Below are 18,678 nucleotides of genomic sequence, written 5' to 3'. Positions count from 1 at the left end.
TTGTTTTATGCTGCTTTTTTCTCATTATGTAGTTTAAAGTTTTAATTTTTTCCCTGATGTTCTATTACATAAATTTTCAAACAGACAGGAAAGTTTAAAGACTTTTTACAGTGAACAGTATATACCTATCACTCAAATTCTACAATTGTTAACATATTGCTACAGTTGCCTTATTATGTATGTATGTGTCAATCATCTTATTAAGGTTTACTTTCTTTTTTTTTTTTTGGAGACAGTCTTGCTCTGTCACCCAGGCTGGAAGGCTAGACTGCAGTGGCATGATCTTAGCTCACTGCAACCTCCGCCCACCAGGTTCAAGCGATTCTGCTGCCTCAGCCTCCTGAGTAGCTGGGATTATAGGTGCACGCCACCACGCCCGGCTAATTTTTGTGTTTTTAGTAGATATGGAGTTTCACCGTGTTGGTCAGGCTGGTCTCAAACTCCTCACCTCGTGATCCACCCGCCTCAGCCTCCCGAAGTGCTGGGATTACAGGCGTGAGCCACCCCACCCGGCCAATGTTTACTTTTTAATTGGTAGCACTTAAGTTAAGTGTGAGATACGTTTTTAAAAATATGAATGCATCACATAGAATTCATATGTGTCAGAAACTATACATAGAGTAGACCATGTTAAGTAATCTTGTTTCTTTTTTTGCTTTCCCTTACATGTGAACCCCTGATTCATAGCACCTAGAATTTGAATGATCTGTTACAAGTCATTTTATATTTTATTTCTCCAGGCTCTGGAATGTTTTTGTCAGGCAGCATCTGAAGTAGGCAAAGAGGAATTCTTGGATCGCTTGATTCGCTCAGAGGATGGGGAGATCGTGTCTACCCCCAGGCTGCAGTATTATGACAAGGTACATCATGTCTTGGTTTGGCCTTATACCACCCTGTGTAAAAACACATCTGAAATACATTGCTTTGCTATTTTTGGAGAAAAATACTATAAAAATTTAGTTGCTCCCTGAACTTCCAAATTTAAAAAAAATGAATTTGCCTAGAGAAATTAAAGAAACATGGCCGGGCACGGTGGCTCATGACTGTAATCCCAGCACTTTGGGAGGCCAAGGCAGGCAGATCACCTGAGGTCAGGAGTTTGAGACCAGCCTGGCCAACATGCCAAAACCCTGCCTCTACTAAAAATACAAAAATTAGCCTGGCGTGGTGGCGGGTGCCTGTAATGCCACCTACTTGGGAGGCTGAGGCAGGAGAATCACTTGAACTTTGAGGTGGAGGTTGTAGTGAGCCAAGATCGTGCCACTGCACTCTAGCCTGGGTGACAGAGCGAGACTCCGTCTCCAAAAAAAACAAAAAGAAATTAAAGAAACATATTTTAAGTTAAAATTTTTTCCCAGGATCTATAATTAGGGTTAAATGGTGAAATGTGATAAATACTTTTAACTGAAATGAAATTTTCGTCATGGTATTTTATTAGCCCAGTTGCCATTAGAATTTTATTATTTAATTTGCACTTTACTAGTCTTGCTGATATTTCTGGGAATTGACTAGTAATGCTGTATTTAGCCTTAGTTTATAATTTGGACTTGAGGGTCCTCTTGACCTGTTTCCTGCCCCTCTTTCCTCTGGTCACTCCATTGTAACAATGGTGACCTTCTTACTGTCTCATTCAAGTCAAGCGCATGCTCTATTCTCTTAGGGCCTTTCTGCCTGCTGTTCTGTCAGCCTGAAATGCCCTTCCTCACACCCTCATTCCATTCAGGTCTCTGCTTATCTGTCACCTACTCAGATAGTGCCCTCTGCCTGGCCTGTGCAGAAAAGCTTTTTATTCATCCTGTTGTGCACACTTCCAGATTGTATAACATTTCACCATACTTGATTTTATATTTTAGACTAGAATTTATCTGGATTTCCCACCAGAAAGTAAATGCCACAGAAGCAGTCTTCACTGTTTTGTTAATTGCTTATTAGATAAATGAATTTACACTGAAGTAGATTTGTAGCTCTTAATAACCCTTGGCCGGACGCGATGGCTCACACCTGTAATCCCAGCACTTTGGGAGGCTGAGGTGGGCGGATCATGAGGTCAGGAGTTCGAGACCAGCCTGACCAACATGGTGAAACCCATCTCTACTAAAAGTACAAAAATTAGCCGGGCATGGTGGTGTGCGCCTGTAATCCCAGCTACTTAGGAGCCTGAGGCAGGAGAATCACTTGAACCCAGGAGGCGGCGGAGGTTGCAGTGAGCTGAGATCATGCCACTGCACTCCAGCCTGGATGACAAAACAAGACTCCACCTCAAAAAAAAAAAAAAAAAAAAACCTCTACTTTCCTACTAATGACAATTCTTTTGAATTCCAGTACAGCCTGGGTGACAGAATGAGACCCTGTCTCAAAATTTAAAAAAAGTATTACGTGCTTTATATAATCGTATATACTATATTTTTTTTTTTCCTTTTTTTTTGAGACGGAGTCTGTTGCCCAGTGCAGTAGTGCGATCTGGGCTCACTGCAACCTCCGTCTCCCAGGTTGAAGCGATTCTCTTGCCTCTGTGTCCCAGGTAGCTGGGATTACAGGTGTGCACCACCACACCCCACTAATTTTTGTATTTTTGGTAGGGACAGGGTTTCACCATGTTGGCCAGGCTGGTCTCGAACTCCTGGCCTCTAGTGATCCACCTGCTTCGGCCTCCCAAAGTGCTGGGATTATAGGCATGAGCCACAGTGCCTGGCCATGCTATACTTTTTATATGACTGGCAGCACAGTAGGTTTGTTTACACCAGCATCACCACAAACATGTGAGCAATACATGCGGTGGCTATGATGTCACTAGAAGATAAGAATTTTCCAGGTCCATTATAGTGGGTGTAGTGGCTCACGCCTGTAATCCCAACACTTTGAGAGGCTAAGGCAGGAGGATCACTGGAGCCTAGGAGTTTGAGATTAGCCCAGACAACATAGGAAGACCCCATCTCTACAAAAAATTAAAAAATTACCTGGGCATGGTGGTGCATGCCTGTGGTCCCAGCTGCTCAGGTGGCTGAGATGGGGTGATCACTTGAGCCCAGGAGGTCAAGGCTACACTGAGCTATGATCATGCCACCGCACTCCAGCCTGGGCAACAGAGCAGGACCCTGTCTCAAAAAATTAATAAAAATAATTTTAAAACTTTTTATTTTATCTTCATCCTTTATAAATGCGTATTTTGGATGTATCATACATATGTATTAGAGAATTGCACGTATATGAGATAGGGAAATGTGCATGGTTAGGGTAGCGGGCAGACGTTGACAGGGTGGACAATCAAAAATGTTTGTCAGGCCGGGCACAGTGGCTCACGCCTGTAACCTTAGCACTTTGGGAAGCTGAGGCAGGCAGATCACCTGAGGTCAGGGGATCAAAACCACTCTGACCACCATGGTGAAACCCCATCTCTACTAAAAACACAAAAATTAGCTGAACGTGGTGGGGCATGCCTGTAATCCCAGCTACACAGGAGGCTGAGGCAGGAGAATCACTTGAACCCAGGAGGTGGGGGTTGCAGTGAGCCGAGATCACACCATTGTGCTCCAGTCTGATTGACAGAGACCCTGTCTCAAAAAAAAAAAAAGGATTATGTCAGTCATTTAGTAAATTATCTTTAGGGTTTTTATAAAACTATGGTGTTTATTTACTATTCTTTACATTCATCTGTGACTTGAACAGTTAGTAGTGAAATTGTATTTATTCTTTCATTCAACAAGGTTGCTTTTTTTTTTTTTTTTTTTTAATAATAGAGATGGGGTCTCGCCATGTTGGTCAGAATGACAGGTGTGAGCCACCAGACCCAGCCTCAACAAGTATTTATGGAGAGACTACTGTATACTAGGCACTGAGGATAGAGACAGGGTCGTGCTATGCCACCCAGGCTGAAATGCAGTGGCAGGATTAAAGTTCACTGCAACCTTGAACTCCTGGGTTCAAGCAGTCTTTCCACCTCAGCCTCCCAAGTCGCTACAACTACAGGCGCATGCCACCACACGCAGCTAATTTTTTAAAAAATTTTTTTGTAGAGATGGGGGTCTTGCCATATTGCCCAGGCTGGCCTTGAGCAATCCTGCTGCTTCAGCCTCCCAGAGTACTGGGATTGGAGGTGTGAGCCACCATGCCGGCCTACTTAACCTTTCTCAATAATTTTAAACCATAATTGAGTTTGAAGTACATTACAATATTAATTTTAATGGAAATTTCTTCTATTTCTCGTTAGGTTTTACGACTACTAGATGTCATTGGTTTGCCTGAACTGGTTATTCAGTTGGCTACATCAGCCATAACTGAAGCAGGTGATGACTGGAAAAGTCAGGTAAGAATTGGCTGCAATTTGGTTGTTTTCTTTAAGGTTTGTTGTGGGTGTGGTATGTTCATTTCTATTGCTCTTTTTGATATTTGATCTACATTTGATATTTAGGCTACTCTACGGACATGTATTTTCAAACATCATTTGGATTTGGGTCACAATAGCCAAGCATATGAAGCCTTAACCCAAATTCCTGATTCCAGCAGGTAATTTCATGGCCTTTTTTAGAGAAGACAATTTACCAACTCTGTTTAACCTACTAAGATAGTTTGCCCTCATATTCCTTTCTTTCCTTCTAGGCAATTAGATTGTTTACGGCAGTTGGTGGTAGTTCTTTGTGAACGCTCACAGCTACAGGATCTTGTAGAGTTTCCCTATGTGAATCTGCATAATGAGGTAATTTTACTTATCCAGTGATGGCTTTCAACAAGTATGGTGGTTGCCATGATTGCTACTGACTTAGTTATCTGATTGCTTCCCCTTCCCTAGGTTGTGGGAATAATTGAGTCACGTGCTAGAGCTGTGGACCTTATGACTCACAATTACTATGAACTTCTGTATGCCTTTCACATCTATCGCCACAATTACCGCAAGGGTGAGCAATGTAACCAGACAGTATCTTGCAGACAGCCTTATTAGTTTAATCATGTTTTACCAAAATATTGTGTGTTGGACTTAGGTAATTTTTAATATGTGTTTAAGTACAAGATTAGCTTAAACCTTGTGAAGATTACCTTGAAGATAGGCCCTTGCTTCCATTCTAGAACTTTCTCAAGGCGTTGCCACTAAAATGGCATTCTGTGTGCATCTTCTGTACAATTATAAAGGAAATTAGCACTGGGCGCAGTGGCTTACACCTGTAATCCTAGCACTTTGGGAGGCCAAGGCAGGTGGATCACCTGAGGTCAGGAGTTCGAGACCAGCCTGGCCAACATGGCGAAACCCCTTCTCTACTAAAAATACAAAAATTAGCCATATGTGGTGGTGGGCACCTGTAATCCCAGCTACTCAGGAGGCTGAGGCAGGAGAATTGCTTGAACAGGGTGGGGCGGGGGGCGGAGGTTACAGTGAGCCAAGATCATGCCACTTCACTCCATCCTGGGCGAAAAGCAAAACTCCGTCTCATAAATAAATAAAGGAAATTAGCTTTTTCACTAGAGACAGCATGAATTTTTGAGACTGGGTTTGAGTTCCTGTGCTATTTCACCATTAGCCTTCTCCCTTTCCACATTTCAGTTCTTAGAGCAAAATTCTGACTGCTTAAATGTGCTTAGGTTATGAGTATAATAGATGATATTCCGCATTAGCTGTGGTTAGATTGTCCCACATCCCCTCAATTAAATGCAAAGTCCTTAAAGAGGGGACTAAAATTTACATTTAGGGTTGGGCGCGGTGGCCCACGCCTGTAATCCCAGTACTTGAGGAGGCTGAGGCAGGTGGATCGCTTAATGTCAGGAGTTCAAGACCAGCCTGGCCGACATGGTGAAATCCCCTCTCTACTGAAAATACAAAAAATAACCGGGCATGGTGGCGGATGCCTGTAATCTCAGCTACTCTTGAACCCAGAAGGTGGAGGTTGCAGTGAGCCAAAATCATGTCACTGCACTCCAGCCTAGGTGACAGAGCGAGACCCTGTCTCAAAAAAAATTACATTTAGAAGTTATCAAATGATATCCTGGTGAATTCTTTTTTCTTCATTCAACTTTTTAATGTAAAATTTGTCAAGTCTACAGAAAAGTTAAAACATTAACGCAGTGAATATCACCCTATATACCTTTCATCCAAATTCCCCAACTGTTAATATTTTACATCATTTTCTTATCTCCTCTTCCCTCCTTTCCTTTCTTCCCCCTTCCTTCCTCTCTCTCTCAATACCTATTTATTTATTTACTTACTTGTTTGTTTTTGCTGGTCCTTCTGGGAGGAAGTTAAAGACATCATGATTTTTTTAATGTCATCAGTTATTTAATTAGGTTCTTCTTAAGACATTTAGAACAGCAATTTGTAAGGATAAATTCCATTTGTCAGGGCAAACACAGATCACAGGTAGCCCTGGAGCTAAGGAATAGCTTTGATTTTTGGTAAAATTTGTGAGTCCACAGCTTTCTGATTGATCCTACTGTGCTCTGTAATCTCGTATTTCTCTTTTTCTGTGTGGAAGATCTCACCTTCCTGGTGTCTGGGCTTCCGCAGCTGCTCCTTTTTTTTTTTTTTTTTTTTTAAGATGAAGTCTCACTTCGTTGCCCAGGGTAGAGTGCAGTGGCACCGTGTCTGCTCACTGCAACCTCCACCTCCCAGGTTCAAATTATTCTCCTGCCTCAGCCTCCTGAGTAGCTGGGATTACAGGTGCCTACCACCACGCCCGGTTAATTTTTTTATATTTTTAGTAGAGACGGGGTTTCACCTTGTTGGTCAGGCTGGTCTTGAACTCCTGACCTCAGGTGATCCACCCACCTCCATTTCCCAAAGTGCTGGAATTACAGCCGTGAGCCACTGCGCCTGGCCAATAATGTTTTTTATAGCGCATCCCTCACATACTGCCCTCACCCTGGATCTAGAATACACACTGCATTTAGTTGTGCGATGTCTTTAGGCTCCTTTAATCTGGAGCCTCACTTTGCCTTTGATGACATTGATATTTTTGAAGCATATAGGTCAGTCATTTTTGTAGAATGTATCTTAATTTGGACTTATATTAACAATGAATTATTTATCAGAACAGCTAAAATGAACGGAATGTGAGCGGAATGTGAGATTGTTTTAAGATTATATTTTACAATATAATCACTGTGGAATGTCTAACATTTTTGTACCATTTTTACTTAGAATTTTCTTTGGTTTCTTGCTGATTTTCATTGGAAAAAAATAGACGGGGTTTATTCATAGGCAGGTTCTTAACATTCCTAATAGTAAAACATATTTGCATATTCTTTATTTTCTTGAATCATATAGGAAGGGAAATAAAAATTATTAAAGATCTCTCAGTATCTGCTTTCACAATAACATTATATCACCCTGCTTAGTACCAGTTTAGCAAGATTAATGTTCAGGTTTTTCTAGAGCAAGGCTGTTCTTCTGAAAGCGCCTTACATATTGCAGGTATTCAAAAATATTTGTTGAAATGAAAAATAGCTTTATTTGAAAACTAAAAGAATTTTTAATGATATTTTAATTTCTGGAGTCCCATGCTGTTCCAGAACAATGGACTTTTCAGAATCTTATTGAATATGTGCAACTAAAGTACTATAAAAATGAGAATCTATGTTCTTTTTTTTTTGAGACAGTCTTACTCTATCGATCAGCCTGGAGTGCAGTGTCTCGATCTCGGCTCACAGCAACCTCCACTTCCAGGTTCAAGCAATTCTCCTGCCTCAGCCTCTCGAGTAGCTGGGATTACAGGCACCTACCACCATGCCCAGCTAGTTTTTGTTTTGTTTTGTTTTTGTTTGTTTGTTTGTTTTTGAGACAGAGTCCCGCTCTGTCGCCTAGGCTGGAGTTCAGTGGCATAATCTCGGCTCACTGCAACCTCCGCCTTCCCAGGTTCAAGCGATTCTCCTGCCTCAGACTCCTGAGTAGCTGGGACTGCAGGCATGCACCACCACGCCCGACAATTTTTTTTGCATTTTTAGTAGAGAGAGGGTTTCACCATGTGTTGGTCAGGCTGGTCTTGAACTCCTGACCTCAAAATGATCCACCTGCCTCAGCTTCCCAAAGTGCTGGGATTACAGGCATGAGTCACCACACCCAGCCCCTAATTTTTGTATTTTTAGTAGAGACGACATTTCACCACGTTGGTCAGGCTGGTCTTGAATTTCTGGACTCGGGTGATCTGCCCACCTCTGCCTCCCAAAGTGCTGGGATTACAGGCGTGAGCCACTGTGCCCAACTTTTTTTGTTTTTGAGACGGAGTCTCGCTCTGTCGCCCAGGCTGGAGTGCAGTGGCGCAATCTCGGCTCACTGCAAACTCCGCCTCCCGGGTTCACGCCATTCTCCTGCCTCAGCCTCCTGAGGCTGCCACCATGCCTGGCTATTTTTTTGTATTTTTAGTTTCACCCTGTTGGCCAGGATGGTCTCGATCTCCTGACCTCATGATCCGCCCGTCTTGGCCTCCCAGAGTGCTGGAATCACAGGCATGAGCCACCGCACCCGCTATCTTGACCATTTTTAAGTGTACAGTTCAGGAGTGTTAAGTGCATTCACAATATTGTGTAACCAATCTCCAGAACACTTTTCATCTTGCAAAACTGAAGCTATATACCCATTAAACAACTACTTGTTCCTCCCAACCCTGATTCCCTGGCAACCACCATTTTACCGCCCATCTCTATGAATTTGGCTGCTTGAATCATATAGTATGTGTCTTTTTGTGACTGTCTTATTTCACCTAGCATAATGTCTTCAAGGTTCATCCTTGTAGTGGCGTCAGAATTTTCTTCTTTAAAAATGTCTTTAAAAATTAGCCAGGTGTGGTGGTGGGTGCCTGTAATCATGGCTACTTGTGGGGCTGAGGCAGGAGAATCGCTTGAACCCAGGAAGCAGAGGTTGCAATGAGCTGAGACCGCACCATTGCATGCCACCTTTGGCAACAAGAACAAAACTCCGTCTCAAAAAAAAAAAAAAAAAAAAAACAGATATCTTACAGATAATTAAATGATTTTCTGTTGTATTTATATGTCAAATTTTGTTCATCCATCAATGGACACTTGGATTGCTTTCACCTTTGGCTATTGTGGATAATGCTGCTATGAACATGGGTGTAGAAATATCTCTTTGAGACCCCTCTTTTCATTCTTTGGGGTATATACCCAAAAGTGGAATTACTGAATGATATGATAATTTCACTTTTAATTTTTTGAGGAACTGCCATACTGTTTTCCATAGCAGCTGCACCATTTGACATTCCCAGCAACAGTACAAAAGGGTTCCAGTTTCTCCACATCCTCACCAACATTTGATTTTGGGGAGGGGGGGCAGGGGTTACATCAAACCCAATTTTGTTTTAAATTTTAACATTCAATTAGGGATAGCATTCTCCCTGCCTATCTCTAGAGAAACAAATTTTGGAAGGCTGGGCGTGGTGGCTCACACCTGTAATCCCAGCACTTTGGGAGGCCGAGGTGGGCGGATCACGAGGCCACAAATTCGAGACCAACATGGTGAAACTCTCTACTAAACTCTCTACCAAAAATACAAAAATTAGCCAGGCGTGGTGGTCGTGTGCCTATAATCCCAGCTACTCAGGAGGCTGAGGCAGGAGAATCGCTTGAACCAGGGAGGCGGAGGTTGCAGTGAGCTGAGATCAAGCCATTGCACTCCAGCCTGGGCGACAGAGCAAGACTCTGTCTCCAAAAAAAAGAAAAAAAAATTTGGAAGTTCTAAAGTCTAATTTATTATCTCCTCATAGCTGGCACAGTGATGTTTGAGTATGGAATGCGGCTTGGCAGAGAAGTTCGAACTCTCCAGGGACTTGAGAAACAAGGCAACTGTTATCTGGCTGCTCTCAATTGTTTACGACTTATTCGTCCAGAATATGCGTGGATTGTGCAGCCAGTGTCTGGTGCAGTGGTATGAAAACATTTCATCCTGGAATTTTGGGGTTCATCCTGGAACAAGTAAATCTACTTGTTTTGGTCCTTTCAAAACTATGGTGTCATTTTGCTTCTTTTGATTTACAATTTCTACTGGGATATTTGTGAAAAAAATCTATGTTTACAATTCAATTGTTGTATATTACTACCCCTTTAGTTCTCAAGTTCAGAATTATTGTAGGAAGAAATATTGCAGAGTGGTTTTGGAGTTAGACCTGACCCAATTCAGACAAGTTACTTAATCTTTTGTCATTCTCTGGCATAAAATACGGATAATATCTACTTTATAGGATTGTTTGGGTATTAATGAGATAATTCAAGTCGATTGCTTAGAACAGTAACAGTGCCTGGCCCACAAACTGTGCTCAGTAAATGGTAGCTGCTTTTATTTCTATTGTGTTTGTTAATGCAGTCTACAGTTACTGTTTTAAAGCACACACACTTTGAGTTTTTCCTATCATACTGATGGGTCAGATACATGCAGCTGTTTCTGTTATATATAACTCTGGAACTGCGAAAAATTAGTTGATTTACATGGAGATCAAATCCCTGTCCTTGGACTCAGTAACATGTTATGGTTAAGTTAACAACTTGGCAAAGAACTTCTTTCTTTGTCGCATAGTTACAGTACCTCTGTAAGAAGAGCTCTGCTGGTCGAAACAAAAATAATTTCCATTGAGAAAATTTAAGCATAAAAGCTCTGAATCACCGTTAATGATATCAAAATAAAATACTGATTTTCACAGTTAAATTGCTTGTTTTGTTTTATCAGTATGATCGCCCTGGAGCATCCCCTAAGAGGAATCATGATGGAGAATGCACAGCTGCCCCCAGTGAGTCAGGAGTCTCACACTGGTTCTTTGCTAGACAGTAGTAATATTGTTATTGTTAGTTGTATTATGATAGAAATATGTAGTTAAATAAGCTACATATAATAGTAATATATAAATGTTATAGTAGTAACAGTTGCCCTTGTAAAACATAAGTTTTAACTGCAGGCACCTATTATACACAGATTTTTGTTTTCAATAAGTATATTGGATTCTTTTTCTGGAGATTGTCACAATTTGAAAAAACTCCCAGTTGAACCACATAGCCTAGAAATATTGAAAAAGTTAAGGAAGCCGGGTGTGGTGGCTCACACCTGTAATCCCAGCACCTTGGGAGGCCGAGGCAGGTGGATCACCTGAGGTCAGGTGTTCAAGACCAGCCTGGTCAGTGTGGCGAAACCCCATCTCTACTAAAAATACAAAAATTAGCTGGGCAGTAGTGGCCCTCACCTGTAATCCCAGCTACTCAGGAGGCTGAGGCAGGAGAATTGCTTGAATCCAGGAAGCAGAGGTTGCCGTGAGCACACATCATGCCACTGCACTTCAGCCTGGGCAACAGAGTAAGACTCCGCCTCAAAAAAAATAATGTTTAGTGGGACCCATACGAAGTGTCACTAGTGACGCTGGAAGTGCTCCCAAAGAGCAGAAAAAAGTCATAACATGACAAGAAAGAGTTGAACTGCTTGATGTCTACTGTAGATTGAGGCCGGCAGCTGAGGTTGCCTGCCATTTCAAGAAAAATGAATCCAGTGTAAGGAACATTGTAAAAAAAAGAAGAGAAAATTTGTGAAGCTGTTGCTTCAGCTTCGCCAGTAGGTACAAAAACCTTGTGCTTTTTGCAAAATACATTTTTATCTCATATTGAAAATCCAGCTTTTATGTGGGTACAGTATTGCTATAAAAAAAGGCATATCTATAGACTCTAACATGATTTGCAAAAAAAAGGTTATTATACAACAACTTAAAGCAAAAGGAAGGTAAAAGATCTAAAGCTGGAGAATTTAATGCCAGCAAAGGATGGTTTGGCAATTTAAGAAAGAGATATGGCTTTTAAAATGTCAAGATACAGGAGAAGCAGCTTCTGCTGACCAAGGAGCAGCAGAAGAGTTCCCAGACACCATTAAGGAAAATCACTGAGGGGAAAGGACACTTGCCTAAACCTGTTTGTTTTTGTTTTTGAAACAGGGTCTCACTGTGTTGCCTAGGCTGCAATGCAGTGGCACAATCATGGCTCACTGCAGCCTCAAACTCCTGGACTCAAGCAATCCTCCTACCTCGGACTCCCACAGTGCTGGGACTACAGGGATGAGCCACTGTGCCTGCCTTCCCTATGATTTTCTTAATATTTTCTTTTAAGAGTACAGTATAGGCCAGGTGCGGTGGCTCATGCCTGTAATCCCTGTACTTTGGGAGGCTGAGGCGGGTGGATCACCTCAGGTCAGGAGTTCAAGACCAGCCTGGCCAACATGATGAAACCCCATCTCTAGTAAAAATACAAAAAATCAGCTGGGTGTGGTGGCGGGTGCCTGTAATCCCAGCTACTCAGGCAGCTGAGGCAGGAGAATTGCTTGAACTCGGGAGGCTGAGGTTGCAGTGGGCTGAGATCGCGCCACTGCACTCCAGCCTGGGCAACAAGAGCAAGACTCCGTCTCAAAACAACCACAATCAAGAGTACAGTATATAGGCCAGGCACAGTGACTCACGCCTGTAATCCCAGCACATTGGGAGGCCAAGGCAGACAGATCACCTGAGGTTGGGAGTTTGAGACCAGCCTGACCAACATGGAGAAACCCTGTCTCTACTAAAAATAAAAAATTAGCTGGGCGTGGTGGCGCATTCCTGTAATCCTAGCTACTTGGGAGGCTGAGGCAGAAACATCACTTGTACCCAGGAGGGAGAGGTTGCAGTGAGCCGAGATCGCGCCATTGCACTCCAGTCTGGGCAATAAGGGCAAAACTCTGTCTCAAAAAAAAAAAAAAAGTACAGTATATAAAATACAAAATATGTGTGAATTGACTGTTTAGGTTGTCAGTAAGGCTTCTGGTCAGTAGTAGGCTATTAGTAGCTAAGTTTTTGGGTAATGAAATGTTATATGCAGAGTTTCAACTGCTCAGGAGCCAGCATCCCTAACCCCTGCATTGTTCAAGGGTCAACTATACATGTAATTTAGACAGTAGTTATATTGTAACATATACAGTTACATTGTTATATACTATACATAGTAGTAACGTTATATACTATATATTATATATAATAATTACATTGCTGTAAAAATATTGTAAAGTTCCTTCTTTTTAGTTTATTTTCAGCATTCTAATCTGCTAAAGGTTGTCTGGTAGCACTTCGAAAATGTTGTACAACAGTAAGAGAAATGAAAATGCTTAAATAAGAGTGTGGTTTTTTTTTTGTATGTTGTATTTAAATCAGCTTAGTTCCAAGCTTTTTTTAATCAGGTTCTTTTGCTATTTCCACAGAGGCATGATATCCTTCCATAAAGAGCCGAGGCTCTAGATTTGGACACACCTGGTTTTATTTCTGCCTCTCACAGTTTGGTCATATTTCTTTCTTATTGATAGAGATGACAGACAGTATTTCACAATTATAATAGTTAAATGAGGCCAGGTGCAGTGGCTCACGCCTTGTAATCCCAGCATTTTGGGAGGCCAAGGCAGGAGGGTCATTTGAGCTCAGGAGTTCAAGACCAGCCTGGGCAACATAGCAAGACCCTGTAGAAAAAAAATTTTTTAGGCCGGGCACAGTGGCTGATGCCTGTAATCCCAGCACGTTGGGAGGCTGAGGTGGCTGGATCACCTGAGGTCAGGAGTTTAAGAACAGCCTGGCCAACATGGTAAAACCCTGTGTCTACTAAAAATACAAAAATTAGCTGGGCATGGTGGTGCACGCCTGTAATCCCAGCTACTCGGAAGGCTGAGGCAGGAGAATCACATGAACCCAAGAGGCAGAGGTTGCAGTGAGCCGAGATCATGCCACTGCACTCCAGCCTGGGTGACAGATTGAGATTTGTTTCCTTAAAAAAAAAAAAAAGTTTAAAGAGTTAAATGAAATTACATGTAGTACCTTGTAAGCACCTCCTCAACTGCAGTCGTTAAAATACTTTGATTTGACATGGGATATTGCATAATTTGTTTAAGTTAGCATTTATTTAGTGCCCTATTTTCTCCTTCAAGCATTTGGAAATTAGACTGAATGTTACTTAATGTTCAGTGGAAATTGACAGGTTACGTTAATCTGATGGATACTTCTTTGTATTTTGGGAGTTCAAAATATTTTTCTTTGATGTATAGCAAATCGACAAATTGAAATCCTGGAACTGGAAGATCTGGAGAAAGAGTGTTCCTTGGCTCGCATCCGCCTCACTTTGGCTCAGCATGATCCATCAGCGGTTGCAGTTGCTGGTAGGAATTCAAGAGTTAAAGCCTCTGACTTGTCAGCACCACGAGCACATTTTAGGTCCAGGCAGTGTATGTAGCATGGTAGATGGGTATAAAGCATGGGTTATTACTCAGAGATACTCATCAACAAAACAAAATCTTTGGTTTCATTTGTGTATACCTTGGCTACACAAAATAATCTTTTTCCATTTTCACAGGAAGTTCATCAGCAGAGGAAATGGTCACTCTCTTGGTTCAGGCGGGCCTCTTTGACACTGCCATATCACTCTGTCAGACTTTTAAGCTTCCCTTAACGCCAGTCTTTGAAGGGCTTGCCTTCAAGTATGTATAAAATTATTTTTTTATAGTCTTTTCTAATGCAAATATATTATCCTCTTGCTCAGTGTGAAACAGTCGTCATAAGCCAAGTAGCCCATATATCATTTATGATTCGAAGAAGTGTTTTGTTTAATCCATCCAAGCATTCTTAAAAAGAATTTCAGGCTGAGCGCAGTAGCTCACGCCTGTAATCCCAGCACTTTGGGAGGCCGAGGTGGGCGGATCATGAGGCCAGGAGATCAAGACCATCCTGGCTAACACGGTGAAACCCTGTCTCTACTAAAAATAATACAAAAAAAATTAGCCGGGCGTGGTGGCGGGCGCCTGTAGTCCCAGCTACTCGGGAGGCTGAGGCAGGAGAATGGCGTGAACCTGGGAGGCAGAGCTTGCAATGAGCCGAGATCGCGCCACTGCACTCCAGCCTGGGCGACAGAGCGAGACTCTGTCTCAAAAAAAAGAAGAAGAATTTCTTGGCCAGGCACGGTGGCTCACATCTGTAATCCTACTAATACTTTGGGAGGCTGTGGCGGGTGGATCACTTGGGACCAGCCTGGCCAACATGGTGAAACCCTGTCTCTACTAAAAATACAAAAATGAGGGTGTGGCACACAACAGTAATTTCAGCCTCTCAGGAGGCTTAGGCACAAGAATCTCTTGAACTTGGGAGGCGGAGGTTGCAGTGAGCTGAGATCGCGCCTCTGCACTCAAGCCTGGGCAACAAAGCAAGACTCTGTTTCAAAAAAAAAAAAAAGAAGTTTGTGAATTAGAAATAATTTTGAACTTTCAGAATTTTTCAGCCAGGTGCAGTGGCTTACGCCTGTAATGCCATCACGTTGGGAGGCCAAGGTGGGCAGATCACTTGAGGTCAGGAGTTCAAGACCTGCCTGGCCAACATGACGAAACCCCATCTCTACTAAAAATACAAAAGTTAGCCAGGAGAGGTGGCGTGTGCCTGTAATCCCAGCTACTTGGGTGGCTAAGGCAGGAGAATCGCTTGAGCCTCGGAGACGGAGGTTACAGTGAGTTGAGATTGCGCCACTGCACTCCAGCCTGGGCAATAGAGCGAGACTCCATCTTAATTTAAAAAAAAAAAAAAAAAAAGAGGCCAGGTGCGGTGGCTCATGCCTGTTATCCCAGGACTTTGGGAGACCTAGGCGGGCGGATCATGAGGTCAGGAGATCAAGACCATCCTGGCTAACACAGTGAAACCCCGTCTCTACTAAATATACAAAAAATTAGCCAGGCATGGTGGCATGGGCCTGTAGTCCCAGCTACTCAGGAGGCTGAGACAGGAGAATCACTTGAACCTGGGAGGCAGAGGTTGCAGTGAGCTGAGATTGCGCCACTGCACTGCAGCCTGGGTGACAGAGCAAGACTCCATCTCAAAAAAAAAGAAAAGAAAAAAGAATTTTTCATCATTAATTTTATCTTGGAAGTAAATTGTCTCTTAATGCTTACTCATGTTCTTGTAGGTATCCAGTTGTGTAACTTGAGGAAGAGATGAGCCAATATTCCAGTAGTGAATTCAGCAAAAGACTAGAGATGAAGTTGTCATCTATCTCTCTAGTTTTAGTATCAAATTAAAGTGGTACGTTTCAGCGTTCAGTTTTCAAGTGTGGAACCATTTTCATTCCAGATGCATCAAATTGCAATTTGGAGGAGAGGCAGCACAAGCAGAAGCCTGGGCCTGGCTAGCAGCCAATCAGCTCTCATCTGTCATCACTACTAAGGAGTCTAGGTACAACCCTGGTGTTCAGCCCTGGGTGGTTTTGCCTTTCTAAAAGCTGTAACTGTCTTTCTCTGACTAAATTGTCCTACATAGATCATTTCACTTTTTTCTTTCTTTTTGGCTAAGTTTTTATAGGGGCTGGAAAGTTTATAATTAAGGTGACATCATGTCATTTATTGTCCAAACTAGGATGTCTTTGCCTATGAAATGTCTCCTTCTCCATATCCCCCTCCTCAAAGACTTACTGTTTCATATCAGGAAAGGGTACTCTTACAGGCAAAAATCTGTATTTACTTGTTTCGGAGTGTTATCCTCCTTTTTTCCCCCATTTCTTCCATTGAGCAGTCACTGCATGGTTTCATCACAGTGTCCTCTTATATCTTGTCTCCAGCTGCTGTTCAGCAGTCTGTCACCCATCAGCCCCCATCATCCACTATACCTTCTTCAGATCTCCTCTGTTCGTATACTTCCCCAGTGCACCCACTTTGTGTCCACGTAAATGTACTTCAGCTTCTTTAGAAACCTTCTCTAACATTCCTAACCCTCAGTAAACTTCCCTTTCTGAACTGCATTTGCACTTGGTATTATACAGCTTAGCACTTTAGAGTGATAGCACTTTAGAATTTGGAAGTTCTCTGACATTAGTTTTCAACCCCTAAATTAGCACATCAGAATAACTTATTAAAATACAGATTATGAGAAATCACCCTAGTCTTCTAAGTTAGAACTTCTGCATGATTCTAATGCTTGATCAGGTTTGAGAACCAGTGTTCTGAACCAGTTTCTTGTTTTAGAAATGCAGAAACAAAGGAGTTAAATGAATTATGCATTAATAGCCAAACAAATAACATTCATTTACTAAATACGTTTGTTTACTAAATACTAAATACGTTAGTGGGAGAGGAATATACGAACCCAAGACATCTAGTTTCTAGTGCTATCCCCATAAGTCACATTAGCCCAAATAATATTTGTTCCCATTTAGCTATATTATTGATTCAGTTGTTAATTTCTAAAGTTTTCCTTGTAAGGCTGGGCATGGTGACTCCTGCCTGTAATCCCAACACTTAGGGAGGACAAGGTCGGAGGATCACTTTAGCTCTGGAGTTTAATACCAGCGTGGACAACATAGCAAGTCCTTGTCTCTACAAAACATAAACAAAATTAGCTGGGCATAGTGGTGCATGCCTGTATTCCCAGCTATTTAGGAAGCTGAAATGGGAGAATCTGGGGCTGAGGCTGCAGTGAGCTGAGATCACACCACTCCACTCTAGCCTGGGTGACAGAGCAAGACCCTGTCTCAAAAAAAAGTTTTCCTTGTAAATACATGCTTTGAATGGTACTCTAAATAGCTATTAAGAATCTGAAACTCATTAGTCATTTTTGTTTTTTTCAAGTGCTACAGATGAAGCATGGCGACTATTATCCACTTACCTGGAGAGGTACAAAGTCCAGAATAACTTGTATCACCACTGTGTAATCAACAAGCTCTTGTCTCATGGAGTGCCTCTGCCTAATTGGCTTATAAACAGTTACAAGGTAAACGGATTATAACTTGTACAGAGTAAGAACCCACTCTTTATCATTCTGGATAACTTCATGAGATGATTAAAAATATGGACTGATTGCAGTGGCTCATACCTGTCATGCCCGCACATTGGTAGGCCAACAGGGGAGGATGGCTTGAGCCCAGGAGTTTGAGACCAGCTTGGGCAACACAGGGAGACCCCATCTCTATTTAAATTTAAAAATATATAAAGAAAAAGAAAAAGATGGGGTGATAACTTATGGGAACATATTGACTTACGTACTTTGGGAAGCTTTTCATCATAGCTAAAACCATAAGAACAATTCAAATTCATTTCCACAGTACTACTGTGTATTTAGATTTGAAGTTTCATAGGTTAGTAATTAGGTTAATGACTACTATTATATTCACTGAACAATGAGTTTATATTTAGAACAATGAGCATATGCATGACACAGGATTTACTCTTCATACCTCAAAAAACTCACAGGAGTCGGTGGAGTACTTTTCAAATAATATAACACTATGGCTGGTCTGAGTGTACAACTAATTGAGCACAACCAGTTTCCGATTGGTTCCTTCTCCACTCCCACTATTTCACCTATTAAAAATCAAAAACGGGTTCTTAGACTGTCTGCATCAGAATTATTCAGATGGCAGTCTTCTTCAAAATACAGATTCCTCATCCTAGACTTACAGAATCAGATTATCTCAGGCTAGGAGCCAGAAATCTACATTTTAAGAAGCTCCTAATTTGATTTTGATGCATGCTAAAGTTTGAGAACTTCTGCATCTGAACCACCTTTAGTAGGATAAGGAAAGAGAAAATCTAAAGCTTAAAATAAGGAAAGTTTTTTTTTTGTTTTTTTTGTTTTGTTTTGTTTTGTTTTTTTGGTTTTTGTTTTTGTTTTTTTTTAAGGTAGAAAGGAGGCCGGGCACGGTGACTCACGCCTGTAAACCCAGCGCTTTGGGAGG

The 18,678-nt window shown here is 41.9% G+C and overlaps 1 protein-coding gene across 2 annotated transcripts in view; it reads left to right on the top strand.

The window, feature by feature from the left end:
• The window catches only part of NUP160 (nucleoporin 160), a 74,897-nt gene that overhangs the window by 50,406 nt on the left and 5,813 nt on the right, over window positions 1-18,678 (top strand). For both annotated transcript variants that reach the window (XM_008968076.4, XM_003815170.7), the window contains exons 23-33: window positions 741-860; window positions 4,208-4,303; window positions 4,409-4,503; window positions 4,597-4,693; window positions 4,787-4,892; window positions 9,702-9,862; window positions 10,658-10,718; window positions 14,021-14,131; window positions 14,326-14,449; window positions 16,083-16,184; window positions 17,573-17,714. In XM_008968076.4, coding sequence (XP_008966324.1) covers window positions 741-860; window positions 4,208-4,303; window positions 4,409-4,503; window positions 4,597-4,693; window positions 4,787-4,892; window positions 9,702-9,862; window positions 10,658-10,718; window positions 14,021-14,131; window positions 14,326-14,449; window positions 16,083-16,184; window positions 17,573-17,714 — 1,215 coding nt within the window. The remainder of the gene's footprint in view (window positions 1-740; window positions 861-4,207; window positions 4,304-4,408; window positions 4,504-4,596; window positions 4,694-4,786; window positions 4,893-9,701; window positions 9,863-10,657; window positions 10,719-14,020; window positions 14,132-14,325; window positions 14,450-16,082; window positions 16,185-17,572; window positions 17,715-18,678) is intronic.

This window comes from Pan paniscus, chromosome 9 (genome assembly GCF_029289425.2).
Source record: "Pan paniscus chromosome 9, NHGRI_mPanPan1-v2.0_pri, whole genome shotgun sequence".
NCBI classification, from domain to species: domain Eukaryota; kingdom Metazoa; phylum Chordata; class Mammalia; order Primates; family Hominidae; genus Pan; species Pan paniscus.
The sequence above is the reverse complement of the archived record's forward strand: the minus strand, read 5'-3'. Positions and strand labels throughout refer to the sequence as shown.